The 25,648-nt window shown below is 42.7% G+C and overlaps 3 protein-coding genes across 4 annotated transcripts; 1 reads left to right on the plus strand and 2 right to left on the minus strand.

Annotated features, from left to right (window-relative positions):
- The first annotated feature begins 1,403 nt into the window (after positions 1-1,403).
- Positions 1,404-21,942, plus strand: LOC109764376 (sodium/calcium exchanger NCL2). Of its 2 annotated transcripts, XM_020323216.4 has the most exons (7): positions 1,404-2,198; positions 18,246-18,434; positions 18,836-19,017; positions 19,378-19,523; positions 19,605-19,872; positions 19,947-20,249; positions 21,395-21,942. In XM_020323216.4, the coding sequence occupies exons 1-7, from the start codon at positions 1,799-1,801 to the stop codon at positions 21,641-21,643; spliced, it is 1,737 nt and encodes a 578-aa protein (XP_020178805.1). In that variant the 5' UTR covers positions 1,404-1,798; the 3' UTR covers positions 21,644-21,942. The 2 variants fall into 2 exon arrangements, with proteins under 2 accessions (XP_020178805.1, XP_020178804.1); XM_020323215.4 differs by having other exon boundaries at positions 19,378-19,872.
- LOC120969969 (uncharacterized) lies at positions 3,453-17,598 on the minus strand. The gene is made up of 3 exons (XM_040397331.3): positions 17,236-17,598; positions 15,168-15,618; positions 3,453-4,384 (listed from the first exon to the last, which is right to left on the minus strand). Exons 2-3 carry the CDS (start codon positions 15,560-15,562, stop codon positions 4,195-4,197), a joined length of 585 nt encoding a protein of 194 aa, XP_040253265.1. The 5' UTR covers positions 15,563-15,618; positions 17,236-17,598; the 3' UTR covers positions 3,453-4,194.
- Positions 21,943-23,814: 1,872 nt separating the features above from the next.
- LOC109764377 (transcription termination factor MTERF8, chloroplastic) lies at positions 23,815-25,431 on the minus strand. The gene has a single exon (XM_020323217.3). It carries the CDS (start codon positions 25,351-25,353, stop codon positions 24,214-24,216), a length of 1,140 nt encoding a protein of 379 aa, XP_020178806.1. The 5' UTR covers positions 25,354-25,431; the 3' UTR covers positions 23,815-24,213.
- Between the last annotated feature and the right edge of the window lie 217 nt (positions 25,432-25,648).

Genomic DNA, 25,648 nt, shown 5'->3' on the forward strand with positions numbered 1-25,648 from the left:
TAACCCACGTGTAGAAGTAATTATTTTGGTCTCTTCAGCCAAATCACATATGCAAGGGCGCCATATCCTAGTCCCTGGTTATCATCATGATGTAACGCCAACAAAGCCCAAAGATTCTCGCTCTCAAGAAAAGGAGCCCAAAGATAACGTCTGACAGCCTCATGTAACTTTGAGAGGAAATGAGAGGTGCTGGCTCTTGATTACACTTCGCCTCCTGTGATGCCTCAAAAAGTGAACGAAGAGGCATGACAAAAAGGAAAGAGAAAAATGAGTGAGTGAACGAAGAAGCGTCTCCGCCTGCCTGCTGCACACCTGTCCCAGCGGCGTGTGCATTCCTGGCTTGCTATGGTTAATGAAATTTTCACATAATGATAAGTGTTCGATGGTGAGTCACCAGCCCTTACAAGACTACTAGGCAAGGTTCTTAGCGGGGGTAGAGCTTGGAAGATGGCGTGCCTCCTAAGGTCCGATTTGGAGCATTTCTTTGGGCGGATACACATGTGGACATCGAATGAGACGTAGACCTAGGAATAGAGTACAATGAAGACGGTGTGTGTTGTAATGCCCTCGACAGAGGGCTCTTGTACCCCTTTTTCTCCCTTTAATACATGATACGCTTGCTATGCGTATTCGAGAAAAATAATAATGATAAGTACTTCATGACACCATAAGCCTTATGAATTCATATACAAAGATACACAAAAGTATCACTCGTAAAATGCAGAAGTTGTAGTTAAATTGAATAATTTACTGTTACTCATTTTGAGAATGTACAAGCTGTTTGATGAGGCCCGGCGACGTATCCTTTGTATGTTGATTTTTCCCAGGTCTAGCACATGATAATCGTCTTGCATTCATATCAAATGCATGTGAGCCGACGGCATTCATAAAAAGATGGTACGATAATGGTTGGAGATGGTAAATCATGACTTATACAAGCGAGTTGCATGTGCTAAAAATGAAGAGGAGTCCATCCACACGAGCCGATAAATGCAATGCAGTGAATCACCTCACTGGCAACAATGCCCAACATATAAACTTGTGTCCACTATAGCCATATTCCAGTTAGTCTAGTGACGAGGAACATAGATTGCCCACATATAGAGAGAACATAGATCGGATTGTATCTAAAAAAAAAGATTAGGCTTGAAAGACATCAGGAATCGTTTTATAGTTAGGTAACCCACGTGTAGAAGTAATTATTTTGGTCTCTTCAGCCAAATCATATGTGCAAGGGCGCCATATCCAAGTCCCTAGTTATTATCATCGTGTAACGCTGACAGCGCCCGAAGATAACGTCCAGCGGCCTCACGTAGCTTCGAGAGAAAACGAGAGGTGCCGGCTTTCCATTGCATCTCACCTCCTCTCGTAGCCTCAAAAAGTGAACGAAGAGGCATGAGCATGGCAACAGCAAAAGAAAAAGCGAAGAAGAGGCTAGGCTCCACACCTGCCCCGGCGCCGCGGGCGTTCCTTCCTGCCTGCCGTCCCCCCATATCCTAATCTCGATTTTATATTTTTCTTTATCCGAGCAGCCCTCTCGGACCCCACATATTATGCGCTCTTTCCATAACACAAATTCCGTCTGCCCGGCCTAAATTCCGCAGCCACGAGCCACGTGCCACCTGCCCGCATTCGCGAAGCGTATCGACGTAGCCGCCGTTACGTGCGCGCCGGCGCGGCCTTTAACCCCGGCCGGCACAGCCCAAGCATCCGAGCCGCACCATACTCTGCCCCACCACTTGTGCCACGCCGCGGCCGCCATTATTCCTTCCCACTCTCGCCAGCCCTCCCTCACCCGATGCCGCCGCCGCCGCCGCCACGCACCCTCGTCGTCGTCCTCCTCCTCGCCGTCATCGTCGTCGGCGCCGTCTCGGCCCATGGCCGCCTGCTCGCCTCCGACGGTCTCCCTGGGCAGGGGAGCGCGTCCGACGCCACCGTGCTCCGCCTCCCGTCGGCGGGGCGGCCGGTCGGGGAGGCGGAGGAGGGCGGGTGCGAGATGACCTACGGCTTCCTGCCGTGCACGGAGACGGCGGGGGGCAACCTCTTCCTCGCGCTGGCCTACGGCTTCCTCATGTTCAAGTCCGCCACCTACCTCTCCGCCGGCAGCGAGCTGCTGCTCGAGATCCTCGGCCCGGGGATCGTCGGCGGCCTCTTCCTCCCCATCCTCGGCGCGCTGCCAGACGCCTTGCTAATCCTCGGTTCGTTTCGTTCTTCTTTCTTCCCGTGAACTCTGTTCATCTCCTTCTTTTTTTTTCAAAAAAATAATCTGTTCCTTTCAAAAAAAAAAACTCTGTTCATCTCCTCGCTTCGCTGTGTCTGTCTGATGACTGTCTTTTAGTTTTCGGCTCGTTTCATCGTTGGATGCTCTCAATCGATAGGAACCATCAAATGTTTATCATCCACTGGCTAATACTAGTAGTATTATATTACCTCTACTAATTAAGATAATGTCCAATTGTCCATGATCGTGCAGGGCTATTGTGGACATTTTACTCCTACAAAATAGGAAAGAGATTAGTATTATTTTTGCAGGTAATTAGGAAAATGATTATAGTTTCCTTAAATCTTGATGGTAAATAAGGAAAGATAAAAGTCCCTAATTAATGTTTTACTAATCAATCTGTTAACACAAAGGAGCAACGTGTAGTGTTTATTTTGTTCTGTTAATGTGTGCATTCTTTTCTTTCTTTTTTTTGCTGGAAATTAATAATGTCACTCAGTGGCGGAGCCAGGAATTTGCTACTGGCTATTCCTGTCAAATTTTTTTGGCCAAAGCAATAAAATAGAACAACAAATGTACAATAAGATGGCAATATCAATGACTCAATGACCATACATCGATAAAAGTAGCAAAATATCACTGTGGCAATATCTCTAACAATTAAGGAAGATTACAAATAGCAAAGGAAATTACAATATGACTTTACGATCCCCTTTTTGGAAGAGATTGATGACATCCTCATCTTTCACTTGCTTGAAGAATTTCTCTTTGAACAAATGTAACCAAGCAATTGTTCAAATATTCATTATCCATTTTGTTTCTTAGCGAATTCTTCACATATTTCATCGAGGAAAATACCCTCTCAACACTAGCAGTGGCTACCGGAAAAATGAGCACCAACTTAAGAAGTTTGTAGACAATATAATATTGTTCATTCTTTTTTGACTGAATCATCAAATCCATCACATAAACATTCTTCTTCTTGAAACTTCAATGTCCATTTAGTTCAATTTCAGTTTACAAACAATCAGTGAATGGCTTCTACTCCTTAGCAATCATAGGCAGTGGCATTTATAACAAATCTTTAGATTTCTTAAATAAACAGAGTGTAGCGACTCGACCCAAAATCGGTCAAGTCTCTGTGTATCTGTACCATCACAAGATCATGCTGGCACACACAGTACATTGATGAAAACATCAAAGTTCAATCACACCTGATTTATTACACGATTCTTATAGAGTCTCTATTACATCAGAATAAATTCGGCCGAAGGCCAAATGAGAAAAAAATAATGCGAAAGCGTAGACGATAAGCGAGTCCATCCGACTTCATAGGGCAATCACCGAGCGTGGATCGTAGCCTCACTCCTGGTTGGAAAACTCCTCTGTAACATTAGACGTTGCGTTGCAGCCGTGTAGGTCAGCATTTTGAATATACCGGCAAGTCATAGAGAGAAAAAATAATAAATTGCTAACACTATATGCAATTTTGGCTGTGGGGCTCTAAGTTTAAGTTTTCGCGAAAAGCAAATTTTTCCCTACAACAAAAGGACTTGCTTGCAATTACTATAAAATATTGGTTGTTATTGAGATGGTTCCGCCAACCCGTGTCTCATACCCGAAATCATTAATAACCATTAATTTATTAAGTTTGGTGTTCAGAGTTCTGAATAAGTCCAATTCCAGAGGCTTAGTTGTCCGTAACTGGGGACACGGCTAATCTATTAGATTTCCACTCAAACATAGTACAATCTGGGATTATAAATCTCACGACTAATCAAAAACAATAACGGCCTAGTCGATCAATGATAAAATAAGAATAACATGGCGGTCATGACTAAACGTTCTCCTCAGATATCCTTGCGTCCTCCAGCGGTGCGTCTTCCGGTGCGGCGTCCTCCGGTGGTGTGTCTCCTCTTGTTGCGTCCTTCAGTGGAGTTCTCCTCGTAATCCTTATCATTGCTCACAATGGGTCAATCGTCACCACTAGGAAAGAGAACTTCTCCCAGGTCCATCTTCTCCTCCATTACGGCAACATAAATCTTCAGTTCCTCGATTCTCTCCAGAAAATCCTTGACTTCCTCTTCATGCTCGTTGAAGTCGTCGCGAGCTTTATCCTCCAATTTCAGCTCACGGAAGATCAACCTCCTGAATACCTTCGAGCTTCGGTGTAGTGACCCGACCTCAGACGGTCAAGTCTCTGTGTTTCTGTGCCATCCCTGGATCAGTATGCTGGCACACACAGTACATCAATGTATATATCAAAGTGCAATCACATGTATAAATAACGTAAAACTGATATATACCTCATAAGTCACAGCGGAAACAAATAGTCGGGTGTGGAGTCCCATCAACGCCATCGGCAGGTTGAGTGTAGACCGTAACCCTGTACCGTACTCTTACTCGTTGGAAGAAAGTATCTGCAACATGATACGTTGCAGCCGTGTAGGTCAGTACATTGAATGTACCGGCAAGATCACAACATGAGAAAACAGATGATAAAACTATACTATATGCAATATGGCTTTGTGGCTCTGTATCTAAGTTTTGTTTTGCATAAAAGCTGGTTTTATTTTCCCTACATCAAAGAAATTCAGGAGTCTATACTACGGAGTTTCCTATCATGACATGGTTCCGGCAACCGATGTCTCATGGCCCAAATCATCATAAGTTGCCCACAATTATGTTATCAGTCCGGTGTTGAGAGTTCCGAGATAAATCCAAGTCCAGAGGCTCAAATTGTCCGTAACCGGGGACACGGCTAATCGATTAGGTTTAAACCCTCTGCAGAGGTTTGTACACTTTACCCGCAAGATTCGATCCCTCTTTTTACGTTCTCGCACTTCAGGGTGTTTGAGAACAAGATGACCGAAACATGGTCTTCCAAAGAGTTCCTCTGACCACCGTCCGGTGCTCATCCAATCCTACCGTAGTTCTACATCTGCTAGCACCGTCCCAGCCAGAGTCACAACTAAGGTCAACCAAGCCAGAGCCCATAGTGACTTGCGGTTGCACAGGTAAGCTTCCGGGCATGAAGTATTCTTCTGTCTCTTTGAGTCTGGGTGAAGCTTTCCGCAAGATGTCATGGCGCTTCTCCATGCATCCCGGCCATCCACTGGTTTCTCCAGGGTGCCCGTCAACCGTCCTTCACCCAGTAGTGTGTATTGAATTCTTGTCTCGAGTCTCGAAGAAGTCTTGAAGTCCTGAAGATGCAGTCCTTGCCGATGCCATCATGAATTTGTTGTCATTGACGTAGAGTCCTCCATTCTCACACCACTCCCGAGCATTCATACCAAACCCCGTCTACTATAGCGTAGCATTAAGATAAATAACGTCCCGGGCTTGGTAACAGGGTGATGGGTTCCTACCTCATGCATACTACTCAACTACAAGAATTCAATATCACTACTGGAGGGTTGTTGAAAGGGTGCTACTACATGCAAATAAAACATAGGTATGAAAAACATGGTCAAAGTGAACTTGCCTGGTATTACTTGATGAAGATAACAAAGCTCTCAGAATAATGACTTGGTAGAACTATTCGTCACTCTGTTGAAAATCTATATAGTCAAACATAGCATTCATATAAGCAAACATACTAGCAAGCAATTCTAACACTCATAATAAAACCAACAAATAAAATGCAAATCAACAAGGGACACCAAATAAAAACAAAGGAAAACTACACAACAAAACTACTAAAGAAAACTCCAAGACATAACACAAAACAGTTTTGTCCTAAGTAAAAAATTAACAACAATTAAAACACTAAACTAATAAATTAACAGAAAATACAAAGTAAAACAACTAATTTAACAGAAGGTATTTTTCATAAAATTTTATTTGCAAAAAGAAACAAATAAAAAGCTTTTATGAAACACTAACTATGACCTAAACAAGTTTTCCTACAAAACTAAGTAAAATAAGTTTTTAAAACAAAAACAAAATTTTCTTTTGTTGACTAACAGAAACTAAACTAAATTTTTCAAGAGTGACAAAAAGAAATAATTTAAAACTAATAAAAGCAATAAAGAAAAGACTTAAAACAAAACTATAACTAAAACAGTACTGTTTTGCTAAAACATTAATTTAAAATAAACTAAAAATAAATCACTATATGCTACTGGATAGACAAAACTATAACAAAACAGTAGCAAAAAGAATCAATCAAAAATATTTTATAAAACCCAAGATACGACCAAATTGGTGATTTGAACAAATTTCATCAAATTCAATTTTAAACAACTCAAATATGAAATCCAATTGCACTAGCAGAAACTTCAAGAAATCATAAAACTAATGCAAAAAGAAACACTAAATTTGGATCTAAAACATAAAAGTTATAAGCAATATAGAATCAGAACTATTCTGTTTTTAAAACAGAAACGAAAAATCAAAACAAAAAAAATCGGCCACTAGCTACGTGGCCTACTGCTATCGGGCCAGGGAGGTGGGCGATCTGAACTATCTAGCGCTCGGTCGTAAAATAACACAAACGTGTACGGGCTAAAACAGAAAGACCGGTTGGCTAAACCGACTAGACTTGAACCGATCTAAACCGAATAAAAACCGTAACAAACCGGAACTAAACCGATCTAATTAAAAAAAACGTAACCGTTCGTTAGATCTAATCTATGCCGTCAATAACAGATCGGACGGTGGAGGTTGCTTACAGCGGTGGTGGCGTCTCCGACGAGGTCGTCGTCGGCGGTGGCGGCTCGGACGTCGGTGGCGGTGGCGCTCCGGTCGTCCGCGATGAAGGTGGAGGGGTCGGCGCGATGTAGCGGGCGACGACGAGTCCAACGGTGGTCGTGGAGTCGGAGGAGATGGTCGGAGGTGGTTGACGGCGAGCTCGAGGCGGCGGATGGCGTCGGTGATCAACGACGATGGCAATCCGGTGGTTTTGCGGCTCAGGCGAGTTGTTGGGAAGGTGTAGTCGAGGGAGGGGATCACGATGGTGGTGGCTGCGGGTCTCGGGGAGGTCGGAGGCGGGCTCTAGGGCATCAATGGTGCGGTGGCGGTGCTCGGCTCCGGCGAGAGATTACGGGCGAGGCAAGGGGTTTCGGTGAGGGGAAAGGAGGGGAACGGGTCGAGGGAGAGGGGTATTTATAGGGGGAGGAGTTCTTGGAGGAGGGGGCGAGGGGATTCGTGATCCCGAGAAGATCGGGATTCCGGCGGCGGCGGCGCGACTTGGCGTGGGGAGGAAGAAGACGGCGGGCGAGGGCGATCGGGCAGTGGGGCCCAGCGGTCAGTGGCACAAGGGCGAGAGAGAGAGGAGCGGGCGACCGAGGCGGAGGCGTTTCGGGCGTGCGCGCAGCTGTGGGCTGAAAGGCCAGTGGGCCGTGCGGTGCGGGAAGAGAGAGAGAGAGGAACAGTGCTGGGCTTCGGCCTGGTACTGTTCGAGGATTTTCTTTTTATTCTTTTCACAAACAACAAAATAAAAAGAAACAACAAATAATAATAAAAAGTATATAGGCATATAATATATCAAAATTTTCAGAAAAACATTTCCTAAAACATGAACTATTTTCCAGGTTCAAATAAAATACACAAAAAATCAAATAAAGCAAACAGTGCTACTGTTGCATTAAAATCCAACAAAAATCATTTTTAAAATACCAAAATTATTTCAAAATTATTTTCTCCTAATTTTCCATTGAAGGGAATCATTTTACCCTTATTTCCATTTATTTATTTTTAGGAGAAAAATAATTTGAATAAAATCCAAATAATTCCAAATTTGAAAGGGAGTTTCAAAATACTTTCAAATGACTTTCAATTTGATTCTTTTTGACTTCCAACTCATATTTCATATAATTGAAGAAGTCATTTTATCTTCTCTCATGAAAATCATTGAGTTGCATACAGTTTTTTTTAGAATTTGAAATATTTCCAACTGGAATTCAAATCTTTTCAAAAACCCTTTGGATTTCAAATGGAAGAAGTCATGTCATCTTCACTCTGGGGTTTTGTGTTGAAATGAATTTGAATTCATTGAGATAAAATGCAAGGATGAAAGTTTGGGAAAGTCATTTCGTTCCCTCTCATCCAACTTCAAAAGTTTCAAATTTCACTCACTTTCAGTCAATCAATCAAACAAACAATCATAATAATTTATTTTATATAACAATCCAAAATTTAGAATTTTGGGATGTTACAAACCTACCACACTTAAAATGAATCTCGTCCTCGAGATTCGAAGCGGCTAGCAAGAAAAGGTTGGGGTTTGGAGGTCTTCCAGCAAATCCTTCGACTAGAGAGGTCTGGGGTGCTACCACACTTAAAAGCAAGGCTATGGTTCTGACAAAATTCATGTACTCCATCCTTTGGGTTGATGGTGTCGGTCTTCTCATATTCTTCGGGATAACTCTTTCAGTGGTGCTCTTCCGGTCGGGGCATGACTTTTCTCAAAATCTCGTGTCCTCTCAATCCTGATGAGGTTCTTCCGAAGAGTGGATCTTCATATCTGACATGTCTGTCGTCAATACTAAGAAACTATCGGAACCTCCTGGCGGTCAACAATTTATGGCTTCTCCTGCAGGAAAATGGCCGGGGTTGAATCTCACCGTATATCCTACGATTGGCAACGGTTGCCTGTAAAGGGTTCCATCGTCCTACCATTCTATGGTTTTATGGCTTATCGCGCCGACACTCTTCTAAGGTTTTCAAGTCTCTCTGATTTTCCATCAACATATGATAGTTCATGATAGAAGTCTCCGGTATGGGGGCCAATCCACCCCGTACTTGAACCATTACTACATACGCAGACAGTGAATCACGTAGTCTAACACTTGGGCATCCTCACAAGCATTGCAGAATTTCTCTTGTCAACGAACTTAGTTCGGATAATTCCATTGATTCTGCAAGCTGAATGAAACATCTATCGTTCTTCACAACTCTTGGGTTTTCGTAACCTCCTAAGGAAATGTCTGCTGATGGAATCATAGCTTCTTCCAATTTTCTTCCTTCATCAAAGTTATGTCTGTTCCTTTTCAAACCCTGGGCCTGTGGGTTATGGCCCACTTCAACACTTGTACAACTCATCCTTGGAGTTACAATTGTTCCATATTCCAACATTACACCTCCTTAAATTCCAATATTGCTTCATTCCTTCATATTCTTGGGGTAACCAACATATCGAAACAAAACTCATACCTATTTTGTCCAAACTTCACTCCCTGAAATATCATTATCCTTTCCATGGGTCAAGTGTTCTTCACAGGGTACTACCACCCTTAAATGAAATTCACAAATCCATCCATAGACCATATTTCTCATATCCTCGAAACTGGTCCAAAATCTTTGTTCATAGGGTAAAAACTCACATAATACAACATATGAAATCATAACACATTAACTTTATTGATTTCATGAATTCATTACAATCTCTGAGCACCCATTACATAACTCAACTCATCGAACTTATGAAAATAGGATTGCTTTCTACCACTCTTATTATCCATATCAAAATCTCAACTACTCAGCTCCAGCTTTCTTCTGATTTGAACATTCCCTAGCAAAATGTCCTGCTTCCTTGCAGCGAAAACAAATGACTTCCGACATGTCTCGGGGCTTCTTTGTGATTATGTAGGCTCCTTGGATTCTTGGCTTCTTTTCTGGACATTGACTAGCGTAATGACCTAAATCCTTGCACCTGTAACAAATGATATGACTCAGGTCCTTCTTTGCAGAAGTTGGGTTGTTCTGGGGTTGCCTTCGTTTTCTCTTCCTGGATTTCTCTGTAATGATCAGAGCTTCTATTTCCTGAGGGTCAAACTTCATTTCTGCTGTCGGGATGTCTCCCAGATACCCTTGGCTTTGCTTCGTGCAATACAGTGAAAAATGTCCTTCTTTCCCACATGAATAGCAGGCATTGGAGTAAAATCTGTTTAGGCCTTCTCCATTAGGGTCGTCAACATCTTCCTTCATCACAGGTTCTTTCAAACTTTTCCTGAGGGCTTCTTTCATTGCTTTCTTCTGCTGCTTGGTAATTTCTTGTACCTTGGGGTAAATATGACACTGACCAGGGTAGTGTGTAGTTCCTTCACACAGGAAACAAGTAACTTGCCCAGTCGGGCACTCTTCGGTTGGGTGATTCTCCTCACAATGAGGGCATCCATCCTTGTGTTCCTCCTGGGTGTGTCCTATTTCTCCGCAAATCTTGCAAGCACAAGGTTTCTTCTTCGGGTTATCATCGTTCTTCCGAATGAGACGGGATCTTAACAGAGTCTTCTTGAATTCCTCCCAAATTCTTGCTCCATTACATCCCTGTATGGCATGATGCATTTTCCACCAGGTTGCAGCACTTTCTATAAAGTACCAAAGAGCATATTGAACCTCATACTTCCTTGCAATCAAATTTTTCCTGAAGTGATCCTCCATGTTTTGAATCCATAGCTCTGCGTCCAACTGAATCATCGGTCCAGAGAATACCAGTCCATCTTCCTTCCTCATCTATTGGGTCCAAGGGCTTTGGGGTGAGATAAGAGAGATAGAGATAGATACACACAACACAAACAATAATTTTGAAAAATGGATTTTATTTGTGGTTGTCGAGAAACATCACACAACTGACAGCTCACAAATCGTTGCATCTAACGTAAGTATATAACAGGGATTTGGTCTTCTAAAGGTCAAATAATTCTTCAGATTCTCCAAATTCTTCAAGTCTTCGCAGTCTTCAACTAGTGTAGCTTCTTTCTTCGAAATGTATCATGAAATCTTCTTTACTCTGAAGAGGTCATCGGTTGTCCGATATCTTGTCCTTCTTGGAGCGGCTTCAGTTGATCCTCCGTGTGGTCAAAAGGGAAAGGGTATATTCTAACTATTTGAGGTAAGTGAAGATATTTGTTAAAATCAGAAAAGATGAGAAGTAATGGATTCTTTTGAAAATAAAGTTTTAGAGATTTCCTATCCTAGGGGCTTTCCGATTTCTAGGGTCACGTCCTACAGTCAACATGTGCTCTGATACCATATCTGTAGCGACCCGACCTCAGACGGTCAAGTCTCTGTGTTTCTGTGCCATCCCTGGATCAGTATGCTGGCACACACAGTACATCAATGTATATATCAAAGTGCAATCACATGTATAAATAACGTAAAAACTGATATATACCTCATAAGTCACAGCGGAAACAAATAGTCGGGTGTGGAGTCCCATCAACGCCATCGGCAGGTTGAGTGTAGACCGTAACCCTGTACCGTACTCTTACTCGTTGGAAGAAAGTATCTGCAACATGATACGTTGCAGCCGTGTAGGTCAGTACATTGAATGTACCGGCAAGATCACAACATGAGAAAACAGATGATAAAACTATACTATATGCAATATGGCTTTGTGGCTCTGTATCTAAGTTTTGTTTTGCATAAAAGCTGGTTTTATTTTCCCTACATCAAAGAAATTCAGGAGTCTATACTACGGAGTTTCCTATCATGACATGGTTCCGGCAACCGATGTCTCATGGCCCAAATCATCATAAGTTGCCCACAATTATGTTATCAGTCCGGTGTTGAGAGTTCCGAGATAAATCCAAGTCCAGAGGCTCAAATTGTCCGTAACCGGGGACACGGCTAATCGATTAGGTTTAAACCCTCTGCAGAGGTTTGTACACTTTACCCGCAAGATTCGATCCCTCTTTTTACGTTCTCGCACTTCAGGGTGTTTGAGAACAAGATGACCGAAACATGGTCTTCCAAAGAGTTCCTCTGACCACCGTCCGGTGCTCATCCAATCCTACCGTAGTTCTACATCTGCTAGCACCGTCCCAGCCAGAGTCACAACTAAGGTCAACCAAGCCAGAGCCCATAGTGACTTGCGGTTGCACAGGTAAGCTTCCGGGCATGAAGTATTCTTCTGTCTCTTTGAGTCTGGGTGAAGCTTTCCGCAAGATGTCATGGCGCTTCTCCATGCATCCCGGCCATCCACTGGTTTCTCCAGGGTGCCCGTCAACCGTCCTTCACCCAGTAGTGTGTATTGAATTCTTGTCTCGAGTCTCGAAGAAGTCTTGAAGTCCTGAAGATGCAGTCCTTGCCGATGCCATCATGAATTTGTTGTCATTGACGTAGAGTCCTCCATTCTCACACCACTCCCGAGCATTCATACCAAACCCCGTCTACTATAGCGTAGCATTAAGATAAATAACGTCCCGGGCTTGGTAACAGGGTGATGGGTTCCTACCTCATGCATACTACTCAACTACAAGAATTCAATATCACTACTGGAGGGTTGTTGAAAGGGTGCTACTACATGCAAATAAAACATAGGTATGAAAAACATGGTCAAAGTGAACTTGCCTGGTATTACTTGATGAAGATAACAAAGCTCTCAGAATAATGACTTGGTAGAACTATTCGTCACTCTGTTGAAAATCTATATAGTCAAACATAGCATTCATATAAGCAAACATACTAGCAAGCAATTCTAACACTCATAATAAAACCAACAAATAAAATGCAAATCAACAAGGGACACCAAATAAAAACAAAGGAAAACTACACAACAAAACTACTAAAGAAAACTCCAAGACATAACACAAAACAGTTTTGTCCTAAGTAAAAAATTAACAACAATTAAAACACTAAACTAATAAATTAACAGAAAATACAAAGTAAAACAACTAATTTAACAGAAGGTATTTTTCATAAAATTTTATTTGCAAAAAGAAACAAATAAAAAGCTTTTATGAAACACTAACTATGACCTAAACAAGTTTTCCTACAAAACTAAGTAAAATAAGTTTTTAAAACAAAAACAAAATTTTCTTTTGTTGACTAACAGAAACTAAACTAAATTTTTCAAGAGTGACAAAAAGAAATAATTTAAAACTAATAAAAGCAATAAAGAAAAGACTTAAAACAAAACTATAACTAAAACAGTACTGTTTTGCTAAAACATTAATTTAAAATAAACTAAAAATAAATCACTATATGCTACTGGATAGACAAAACTATAACAAAACAGTAGCAAAAAGAATCAATCAAAAATATTTTATAAAACCCAAGATACGACCAAATTGGTGATTTGAACAAATTTCATCAAATTCAATTTTAAACAACTCAAATATGAAATCCAATTGCACTAGCAGAAACTTCAAGAAATCATAAAACTAATGCAAAAAGAAACACTAAATTTGGATCTAAAACATAAAAGTTATAAGCAATATAGAATCAGAACTATTCTGTTTTTAAAACAGAAACGAAAAATCAAAACAAAAAAAATCGGCCACTAGCTACGTGGCCTACTGCTATCGGGCCAGGGAGGTGGGCGATCTGAACTATCTAGCGCTCGGTCGTAAAATAACACAAACGTGTACGGGCTAAAACAGAAAGACCGGTTGGCTAAACCGACTTGACTTGAACCGATCTAAACCGAATAAAAACCGTAACAAACCGGAACTAAACCGATCTAATTAAAAAAACGTAACCGTTCGTTAGATCTAATCTATGCCGTCAATAACAGATCGGACGGTGGAGGTTGCTTACAGCGGTGGTGGCGTCTCCGACGAGGTCGTCGGCGGCGGTGGCGGTGGCGCTCCGGTCGTCCGCGATGAAGGTGGAGGGGTCGGCGCGATGTAGCGGGCGACGACGAGTCCAACGGTGGTCGTGGAGTCGGAGGAGATGGTCGGAGGTGGTTGACGGCGAGCTCGAGGCGGCGGATGGCGTCGGTGATCAACGACGATGGCAATCCGGTGGTTTTGCGGCTCAGGCGAGTTGTTGGGAAGGTGTAGTCGAGGGAGGGGATCACGATGGTGGTGGCTGCGGGTCTCGGGGAGGTCGGAGGCGGGCTCTAGGGCATCAATGGTGCGGTGGCGGTGCTCGGCTCCGGCGAGAGATTACGGGCGAGGCAAGGGGTTTCGGTGAGGGGAAAGGAGGGGAACGGGTCGAGGGAGAGGGGTATTTATAGGGGGAGGAGTTCTTGGAGGAGGGGGCGAGGGGATTCGTGATCCCGAGAAGATCGGGATTCCGGCGGCGGCGGCGCGACTTGGCGTGGGGAGGAAGAAGACGGCGGGCGAGGGCGATCGGGCAGTGGGGCCCAGCGGTCAGTGGCACAAGGGCGAGAGAGAGAGGAGCGGGCGACCGAGGCGGAGGCGTTTCGGGCGTGCGCGCAGCTGTGGGCTGAAAGGCCAGTGGGCCGTGCGGTGCGGGAAGAGAGAGAGAGGAACAGTGCTGGGCTTCGGCCTGGTACTGTTCGAGGATTTTCTTTTTATTCTTTTCACAGACAACAAAATAAAAAGAAACAACAAATAATAATAAAAAGTATATAGGCATATAATATATCAAAATTTTCAGAAAAACATTTCCTAAAACATGAACTATTTTCCAGGTTCAAATAAAATACACAACAAATCAAATAAAGCAAACAGTGCTACTGTTGCATTAAAATCCAACAAAAATCATTTTTAAAATACCAAAATTATTTCAAAATTATTTTCTCCTAATTTTCCATTGAAGGGAATCATTTTACCCTTATTTCCATTTATTTATTTTTAGGAGAAAAATAATTTGAATAAAATCCAAATAATTCCAAATTTGAAAGGGAGTTTCAAAATACTTTCAAATGACTTTCAATTTGATTCTTTTTGACTTCCAACTCATATTTCATATAATTGAAGAAGTCATTTTATCTTCTCTCATGAAAATCATTGAGTTGCATAAAGTTTTTTTTAGAATTTGAAATATTTCCAACTGGAATTCAAATCTTTTCAAAAACCCTTTGGATTTCAAATGGAAGAAGTCATGTCATCTTCACTCTGGGGTTTTGTGTTGAAATGAATTTGAATTCATTGAGATAAAATGCAAGGATGAAAGTTTGGGAAAGTCATTTCGTTCCCTCTCATCCAACTTCAAAAGTTTCAAATTTCACTCACTTTCAGTCAATCAATCAAACAAACAACCATAATAATTTATTTTATATAACATTCCAAAATTTAGAATTTTGGGATGTTACATTCGGCGTGATTGAACCTCCAGATTCCTGACGTGAGTCTCCAGGTCTTGGACATATGAGAGAATGGAGTCGTCATCCACAGTGCGCACGATATCTTCATTTCTAGCTCTGCAGGAAATCATGGCGAGGTCTGATGCGTTAAGCTCGGCCTTGTACTCTTCTCGGAGGTGTCCAAGTGCACGATGAATAGCCATGTCTCTCCCGAGGATCCAAGTGGGGGCGGTAAACTCAAAGTTGATGGGCTCTGAGAAGCTTCGAAAAGTCCTCCCTGGAATGTGCACCACAATCCTATAGCGAGTGTCCGTTCGAAGTGCATTGGTAGGCTTCCCGGTGATGGAGGGCAGAGCAATCTTCAGCTTCCTGACGATCTGAATCAGCTTCTTGTCGAAAGGCATCGTCTCATCTGGCTGGCAAAACTCCGGCAGCAGAACTGGGGTGTACTCACGGCCATCTAGAATGTTGAAATCAGAGGGAAGTCAGAAATGAACAGGGGAGAATTATGGGGAAAAATACAAAAAATAAAATAATTTCTTCATATGGCTTTTCGATCCTAGGGGTTACGTACTACGGTCAGCGTGTGCTCTGAATACCTTCTCTGTCGAGTACACCCCAGTTCTGCTGCCGGAGTTTTGCCAGCCAGATGAGACGATGTCTTTCGGCAAGAAGCTGATTCAGATCATCAGGAAGCTGAACATTGCTCTGCCCTCCATCACCGAGAAGTCTACCAATGCACTTCCGACGGACACTCGCTATAGGATTGTGTGCACATTCCAGGGAGGACTTTCGGAAGCTTCGCAGAGCCCATCGACTTCGAGTTACCGCTCTCACTTGGATCCTCGAGTTACAGGGCCGAGTTTGACGCATCAGACCTCGCCATGATTTCTCACAGAGCTAGAAATGGAGATATCGTACGCACTGTGGATGATGACTCCACTCTCTCAGATGTCCAAGACCTGGAGACTCATGTCAGGAATCTGGAGGTTCAGTCACGCAGAAGCCCGAAGGTATTCAGGAGGTTGATCTTCCGTGAGCTGAAATTGGAGGATAAAGCCCGCGACGACTTCAACGAGCATGAAGAGGAAGTCAAGGATTTTCTGGAGAGAATCGAGAAACTGAAGACTTATGTTGCCGTAATGGAGGAGAAGATGGACCTGGGAGAAGACCTCTTTCCTAGTGGTGACGATTGACCCCTTGTGAGCAATGATAAGGATTACGAGGAGAGCTCCACTGAAGGATGCAACAAGAGGAGACACACCACCGGAGGACGCCGCACCGGAAGATGCACCGCTGGAGTATGCAAGGATATCTGAGGAGAACGTTTAGTCATGACCGCTATGTTATTCTTATTTTATCGTTGACCGATTAGACCGTTATTGTTTTCGATTAGTCGTGAGATTTGTAATCCGAGATTAAACTATGTTTGAGTGGAAATCTAATCGATTAGCCGTGTCCCCGGTAACGGACAACTGAGCCTCTGGAATTGGACTTATTCAGAACTCTCAACACCAAACTTAATAAATTGATGGATTATTAATGATTTCGGGTATGAGACACGGGTTGGCGAAACCATCTCAATAACAACCAATATTTTGTACTAATTGCAAGCAAGTCCTTTTGTTGTAGGAAAAATTTTGCTTTTCGTAAAACTTAAACTTAGAGCCCCACAACCAAAATTGCATATAGTGTTAGCAATTTTTTTTCTCTCTATGACTTGTCGGCATATTCAAAATGCTGACCTACACGGCTGCAACGTCTTATGTTGCAGAGGAGTTTTCTGACCAGGAGTGAGGCTACGATCCACGCTCGGTGATTGCCCTATGGAGTCGGATGGACTCTCTTATCGTCTGCGCTTCCGCATTAGTTTTTTTTTCTCATGAGTTGGCCTTCGGCCGAATTTATTATGATGTAATAAAGACTCTATATGAGAATCGTATAATAACTCAGGTGTGATTGAACTTTGATATTTTCATCAATGTACTGTGTGTGCCAGCATGATCTCGGGATGGTACAAATACACAGGGACTTGACCAATTTTGGGCCAGGTCGCTACACAGAGGGCAAAAAATACCTTGCTGGAGCACTGGAGCTGTGCCGTGGTCAGTAGAGGAGGGGTCAGCGGTGCAGCCGTGGAGGAGAGGACTGGAGGTGGAGGGCGCCAGCAGGCAGCAGTAGCAGAGGGTCCGGGGAGGCTGGATCCCCAAGCGGCCGAGCCGGTCCGGGGCAGTCCGGGAGGGGCGGACCGGCGGAGGGGGAGGGCCGGCCGGATTGGAGGGGAGGCGGGGACGGAGAGGGCCGGCCGGATTGGAAGAGAGGGACCGAGGGGAGGGAGACGGCCGGACGGAGTTGGAATCGCCGCCGCCGCTAGGTTTAGGAATCGGAAAACAGGGGAGGGAGAGATGCTCGGCGCCTCGGCTGCTTGCTCGCCGCGCGCGTAACTAGACAGCGCTCGCTCCTCTCTCTCAGGTTGGCTGGATTAACTCCTGGGCCATGTAACATACTCCTATGTATTGAAAAAATAGGCCAAAATCTTGGGTATTCTAGGGAATTCCCAGGAATACCCCAAGCGCCACCACTGATGTCACTGTGTTCGGTTTAAGTACATAAGTATATTGATTATTAATCACCTAAGTAATTTAGACAAACTATATTTCGCCATTTGCACCACACACACACATACAAAAAATGTCAATATGCATATTATATAAAAACATAATGCTTAGATATTAAATATAAACCACATGTTTTCTTTTCAAAACCAAAGGATGTGACAAAGAAAAAAATGTCACTTTAATATGCAATATATAATATAATAAAGATGGTTGTGTGCATTGCTTGATGCAGAGGACGGGGGTTATCCTCCTTTTCAAAATGAACTTTAATATATAATAAAATAGTATGCATTATAAGGATGCTATATTTTACTTTCAGCGAACATGCATAGTATACAAGGAAGTCATTATTTGGAATGACATAGCATCAAATAATTTTATAATACAGTATGTTTTTTGTCCCATTTTTACGAACACTCGAGTGATATGTAGATGCAAAATGCATAATGTGTCTGTTCTTGCATTTCAGTTTCTGGCCTCTCTGGCACTAAGGAGGTTGCTCAAAGTCAGGTTTTGATTGGAATGGGCCTGCTGGCGGGGTCGACGATCATGCTTTTAACCATACTTTGGGGATCTTGTGTTATTGTCGGTAAATGTGATCTGTCAGAGAATTCAACTACAATCGATTCCCAAGATACCAAAGCCTTCAGTCTTTTTGGTATGTTGTTATTTCTCAAATTCCAGTCTGGGGGTCCTACCTAAGAAATTGAATGTCATTAAGTGCACCTGACATCTGGACTTCCAAACAAATCGTTGAACAATATTACCACCTAATAGCTTTGTATATTTAGTTACAATGTGATGCTCCACATCACTACACTAGTTTAGATAGGGGCTCTACTTCAGCTTACACTTAATGAAACTATTTTGAGTTACTTCATGAAACTATAGGCGCTTGTTGAGTCACTCAGTATAAGAAATTTTGATTTCTTTTTACCTCTATATCACAAACATGAATTTTGGGCCTGATATATCAGTATGATGGCTGGCTTGCATCAGTACATACGTGATCCATTAGACCCCTTCTGATATTTTGCTAAATAACATCTGTGCTGTTAGGCTCTGGTGTTTCCACTGATTTGCAGACCAGCTATGCAGCAAGAATCATGGCAATATCTATTCTCCCCTTTATCGTTGTTCAGATACCGCAAATTCTGAAGCTCCAATCTGGTCATCGCTTAACTCTACTGCTTGGGCTTATAGTTGCAGTGCTACTTCTGCTTACTTATTGCCTGTACCAGGTATATACTGACCTCATGAGAAAATGAACTGTACTCTTTCCCACCTTTTCTGCTTTAATAGTACATTTCTCTCTAGTATAGCTATGTACATTTCGTCTGAAAAAGTTATGATTTTTTTATCAAGACACTTTACAAGATCTTGGAGGTAAGGAAATTTAACAAGAATAAATGATGCCTCTCTACCACCCATCTGACTTTCCTCTAGGCATTTCATTTGGTCAGGAGCTGAAATCTTGTGGCACGTGTTCATTTATGTGTTGCTAATTTTCCAGGGGGCAATCACACACTACTTGCATTTATTATCATCTTATTTTGATCTATATTGCCCCATTGAACAATACTTGCATACTCCACAAACAGATCTTTCAGCCATGGATTCAGAGGAGGAAATTAGAATATTCAAGACTGAAGCATGTAATGTCTGGGCTTCTGAAACATGCTCAAATGCATACTTTTGGTCACCTTATTGATGATGATGGCACACCAAATGTTTCTGTCATAGAGAAGTATGACTGGTTTGCAATTCGTTTTTACCTATATTTTCATCCCAAAAAGTATCTTCTAAATGATACTGTAAAAATTGGCAGGTTATTTCACAAAATTGATCTGGACAATGATGGAAAGATAGGGCGTGGTGAACTACAGGCTTTCATCGTTGGTGTGAATTTTGAAGATATTGAGTTGGATAGTAACCTAGCTACAGATCAAGTCATGGCTGACTTTGATAGGTCTCGGAATAGTTCCATTGAAAAGGGAGAATTCGTTGATGGCGTCCTTAGATGGCTGGAAGAAGCTAAGCGTGTTGTTGCTGGTTCTGGTGCCTACTCAAAAAAGTTTATGGAGGATTTTCACATTGTAAGTCTGTAGTCACATATTTGCGCAGTTGTTTTGTCCATAAAGATAAACTGAGTCATCCTACAATTGTGCAGACAACAGGGGAAGAACATAATGCACTGCTTGACAAGCATGAAGATGATGGTGAATCTATTGAAAATCCAACCTGGACATGCTTCAAGGCCATTTCACTTTTGCTTCTCGGAACTGCAATGGCAGCTGCATTTGCAGACCCACTTGTTGATGCTGTGCACAACTTTTCAAGTGCTACCAGTATACCATCTTTTTTCATTTCCTTCATTGCGATGCCACTGGCTACCAATTCCAGTGAGGCTGTCTCGGCAATTATCTTTGCCAGCCGAAAGAAGCAACGCACTTTGTCTCTAACATTCTCTGAGGTATGTCTGTTGGATACCTTGTGTTTACTGTTGACTACTGGAGCAGTCATATAAATACCTTTATTCTGATTGGTTTCTTAGTTTCAATGGTTTTTTCCCTTCTCTAAATTTTGCTTGTTTTTATTTCTCCTATACTGTTAACCTAGTTATTTGATAACCTTATATACATTGCAAGGTATTCTGTGGAAGAAATTAGAAACAGTTTTTCGAAGAACTGGAAGTTCTTACATACTGTAGACTTTGGCTTCCTTGGTGTTTTGTTGTTACCATGGATTCTATTTTTCCTTATTTTGTGAGTCTTTTTTTAAGTGGATACAGGATGTACGGTGAATAAATATTTGTTTGATTTGTGCAATCCCTTTTAGATATATGAGCATTTTGCTGTATTCTTCTTTTTTCTTGGTCAAGCTACAACCAAATATTTATCCGTTCAGATACATATGAGACAAAATGTGATAGGAATATCAGTGGATGTTAGATTCTGTACGAACGTTAGTCTAATTTACAGAACATGGTAATAGAATTTTATCAACACTTGTAGACGTAAGCAGAACACATCACGTCACAAGAAAGCTTAAACTGAGCCTTAGCAAAAAACGAATGTCGTGATGGTAGCAAGGGTTTGAGTCCAAATTGTTGAGTGCGGTTTACTAGAAGATATTTGTAAAAACATACTTTAGATGATTAAAAATTCTATTCAAATGAAAAAACAAATCTACTCAAAATGGCAAAAATAAACTCTACACAAATGGCAGTATGGGAAATCTGATTGATTGAATGATTTTTGGCATCACTACATATAGGTCACTCTCGGATCTTTGTGCAAAATCTGATTTCATTGAATGATTTTCGGCATCAGTATGTACAAGTCACTCCTGTTTTTTGCGGTACATGTTTTTTCCGGGGTACATGGATATCTGTTGTATACAAGACTGACCACATGAAAATAGTGTGGCTCTGCTTATTTTGGAAATATTTCTATTTTATTTTCCATCAGCATGTCATTGTAAAAATAGCATGGCAATATCTTTTTTAATAAGAAAGGCAGGAGCTTCGCAACATAAAAATCTGGCCATACCGCAGTATTTGTATTCTCAAAAGTTCCAGAAAGGGAATTTCATGCGATGCCATCATTTCAACTGCAGGTCTACGGTGGAGTGACCATGAACAACACGCTCTGCCTGGCCGTGTTCTTGGCTCTCGTTTACATCAGGGGCTTAACTTGGGACTTCTCTTCAGAGGTGCTCGTCATCTTCCTCGTGTGCATCATCATGGGCCTCTTCACCAGCTTCCGGACCAAGTTCCCGCTGTGGACGTGCTTCGTCGCCTTCCTTCTGTACCCACTGTCGCTGGTCTTGGTTTACATCCTCGACTACAAGTTTGGCTGGTCGTAGACCTGACCTGAATGGTGGTTAGTTGATAGGTCTGATATACGGGGACAAATGTAGGCATGAAGACCACTTCTCTTAGGCATGGGATCACTTCTCTTACTGCTTGTAAACCTCATCTTGTACGTGTTTCTGGTTGGATGGAGACTACGGCATACTTGGGGCCGTCGCTAATAAGTTACGATCAGAGGAGATGATATCTTGTGTGTTGCTGAGGGAATTGGTTGCAGTATAATTCATCGAGATATGTCATACGGAACATGAATATTTGGATTAACAATATGAGAACTAAAACTGAAATTACATATGTCTGTTGTATAGTTGCTAAATATATGTTTGACTATAACTAACATAATTGAATCAGAAGTCTTTTTCCATGCATGGTTGCATATTGAAGTGAGTTTTCTCATGTATGGTTGTATATTGAGGTGGTATGTCTATTTATTTATGTTTTGAGTTGGTATGTTTATATGTTGAGAGAAAAGGTCAGTGCGAATCACCTATTTTGTTGAGATAATATTGCTTAGGTCTCGCTCGTCACCAAGACAAGTTCAGTAAAATACCAGTCAACATGTGCATCAGCACCATGTTCCATCAGCCATCCCCCACTAAACTAAATCTACGAACCGCCTGGTCTGAACTCGTCGTTGCTGCGCAAATTGAATCAACCATCAGAAGACCTTGATAGTTTGTGCCAAGCTATGCCACCCGACCTCGATAGTTTTTCAGAAGCTCCTCCATTTCCTTGCTTTCAGGCTACCAAGTGGTGCGTGCAAAAGAATCAATTGTTTTAAGACTGAGAACAAATGTAAGAGCAAAACAAAAATACAATACTGGGCCATGAGCTTAGCAAAAAGGAGGTCACTGGTCGATGAAGACAATGCAGCATCAGTGTAGCTCAAAGATTGAAATGAGACTAGATTTCGGATTTTAGAATTTGGAGGCTTAGAAGTGCATTCATCATCTGAAGCATGATGAGCGTCATCATCATCATTAGGTTCGGTCTCGGTTCGGCTCGGTACTTTGGTCATCGGTTTATATGCCCACCCCGAATCATCATCTTGACTACATACTCAAGGTTCCTGCATTGCAACTCTTCAAGCATGGAAGTTGGCTCTTCGCTGCTTGAATTTTCAGGGTCAACTTCACACTTACAGGAGGCGTTGTCCTTCTAACACCGCAAAAAAATAAGCTTACCCATTGTCTTTGCATTTAATCGTTTTTTTTTTCACATTATGAAGTCCTCTTTATAGATGAGCTACAAATGGGTTGTGGAAGAATTTTCCTTTCCACCCACGCTAGTTCTGGACTTTGTGCCCCATATCATTCAATTCAACATGTTGCAGCATTACAGGCGTAATGGAGATGCCAAAGAAAACTTTTTTTTTATCATATTTTTCATTGGCACAGCGGAAATAAGGTATCAAATTGTATTTGTACATTCATTATGTGACAACAAAATCGATGGAAGGCAAAGACAGCTAACTTCTATTTATTCAAATCCGCAACTTGTATCAAGATTCGCTGTAAAAGTTACAAGGAAGCTCTCTTATGAAGTGGCAAACTGAGACTGAAAACTAAGAAAGAGCACAACCAGGCAGGGACTGCAACCAAGAGATGAAATGCAAGGAACCTGGAGGATGTACTCAATGATGATCATACTTGTCATGCTTTCGACAATGAATAAGAGATAGAAGATACAACAATAGCTGCAGCCTCTTCATAAACACAAATTTTCATGGGCTGGAAAAGCAAAGAAGTAAAAAGGTACATTTACTGAAGTTGTAACTTTTGAGACTCTAAAAGCGACATCTAAGCTCGTGGCCTTGTTGTTTATCGGTCCATTCATTATTTTATTTAGCAAATTTTGCAACCAGCATCACTTTAGCTTAGTATTTCAGTACTTACGTCTTAGTATCTATGCTGGTATGGTCTCTCTTTATGTCAAACCAAAATGACTGGGATTACGAATCAGCATGCAAGAACAAAGCAATATAATTGGGTTCACGAGTCAAATAATATGTTAGTGAATCAGAGTCAGCGGAGAAAAATTACTAGGTTCACAAACCAAATATGTACCCAGCGAACTGGGAGGTGGCAAATCACAAAAGAAGCAAATTCTGAATATGGTAACCATGATTTCAACAATTGCAAGTATCTAAAAGAACTTGAATCACTAACAGCGACAACAATAAGAATATGGTTAAATAAACACATCACCGCAGACCAGTTCCACATCTAATATGACATCAGGTCCAGAAGCATTGAAGTCGAGTCTATCTCAAAATTTATCCATTAGCTGTGTAAACCTAAGGCCAAATTAACTGCATATAAATCAACCATGTTCACTGGAAATGGCACTCCACAATCCATGTCTATCTAGATGCTGATCACATTTGTTGCTCTGCTATTCGTTAACTAGGCGGTGTTACACAGTATCACCCATAGCAAACTGATGAACATTCGAAACATGGGTCAAGGGGGTGACAAACCTTAAAATGTTATTCCAACACGACAATCCAGCAACATGCTCCCAGACCAAGCATGCACAGAGTCTCTTTTTCCATCTTGTCTTTTCAGGTAGAAACTTCATTCGGCACCTTCTCAGCACAGTAAGATGCATAAGTTGCAGCAAGGCCTGGAATACTCTTCTCATAAGGATGCACATACTTGTCCAGAAACTTCTTCTCAGTTAGTGCAACAATAGAATAGAAGTCAAGCTCAGGATAAAGCAAATCCTTCGAGTTGAGAATATTTAGCAAGGAATGCCGTGGCAGCAACCGGCGCTCATAGCTATACATGACCAGAACTGGCCTTTGAGCTATATAGGGTATCTCCAGCCCAACATCCCTTGTCAAGAAATTCACAGCTGTCTGCATCCTTTCCTCGGACATAGTGAGGATACACGGCATCTTCCTCACAGCAGTCAACACATCATCCTGTGACCAACCAAGCATTTCAAGGATCCCCATTTTCCTGTCAATTTTCTCCTGGCTCTGAAACGCGAACGCCATGATCGCATAGCGAAACATTGGGGAATCCCGGGGCACGCCAAGCTTATCGATGTATAGCACGGCACTCTGGACGTACTCGGGGAGCCGAGTGAGCACCCGGGTAAGGTATGTATCTGAAAATTCTTGGACACTTATCCCGCATTGCTGGAGGATGGCCAGGTTGGGCTTGGCGACCTTCTCGAGGTCCGCTCCGAGGATGCCGCCGTTCACCTTGATGGCCCCGAGGAGCTTCTCGAAGGAGCCGAAGACCGGGAGCCAGAAGGCGAGGTTGGGGCCGAGGGAGGAGCTGCGGAAGGTGGCGCGGGCGAGCGGGATGAGACGCGCGATCTGGGAGCGCTTGAGGCCGAGGACCGTGAGCTCGGCGACGCGCTTGGCCAGGTTCAGCTCCACATCGGCGCAGAGGAACTGCGGGTCGGCGGCGACGATGGCGGCGGTGCCTGAGGGGGAGATGCCGAGCGCGGCGAGGAAGGCGAGGACGGCGTCGATCTTGGAGGGGGACTTGAGGTGGGCGAGCTTCTTGGACGCCTTGCGCGCCTTGGGCCGGGAGAGGCCGCAGGTGGTGACGAGGTAGTCCTCGACGGCGAACGGCTCTGGGGATGCGGGTGCGGTGGCGGCGAGGAGGCGGTGGAGCGGGGAAAGGGGCGAGAGGGAGGGTGTGCGGACATGAGATGCGGAGAGGAAGAGCTTCCGGAGATGGAGCATCGCGTCGCGGCGGCGGCGGCGGCTGATTGACCGCTAGGCGTTTGGGATGTTGTAGCTGTAGGGTTTTTGCACTCCAAGTGGCCGATTTCTCGCTGTGCCGCTGATGATGTAAAAATAGGTGTTGTAAGTATAATTCATATCATAAAGTGTTTTTTACATTTGAAAATGCTAACTCCAACAGATGATATATATTTGATGATATAAAACTACTACTTCAATAGATAGATCATCTACAGCCGGACTTTTCAAATCCGGAAAAATGCCCGCGGACACGCTCAGGCGCGTTCGCGAACAC

Source organism: Aegilops tauschii, chromosome 7, assembly GCF_002575655.3.
Source record: "Aegilops tauschii subsp. strangulata cultivar AL8/78 chromosome 7, Aet v6.0, whole genome shotgun sequence".
Taxonomy (NCBI): domain Eukaryota; kingdom Viridiplantae; phylum Streptophyta; class Magnoliopsida; order Poales; family Poaceae; genus Aegilops; species Aegilops tauschii.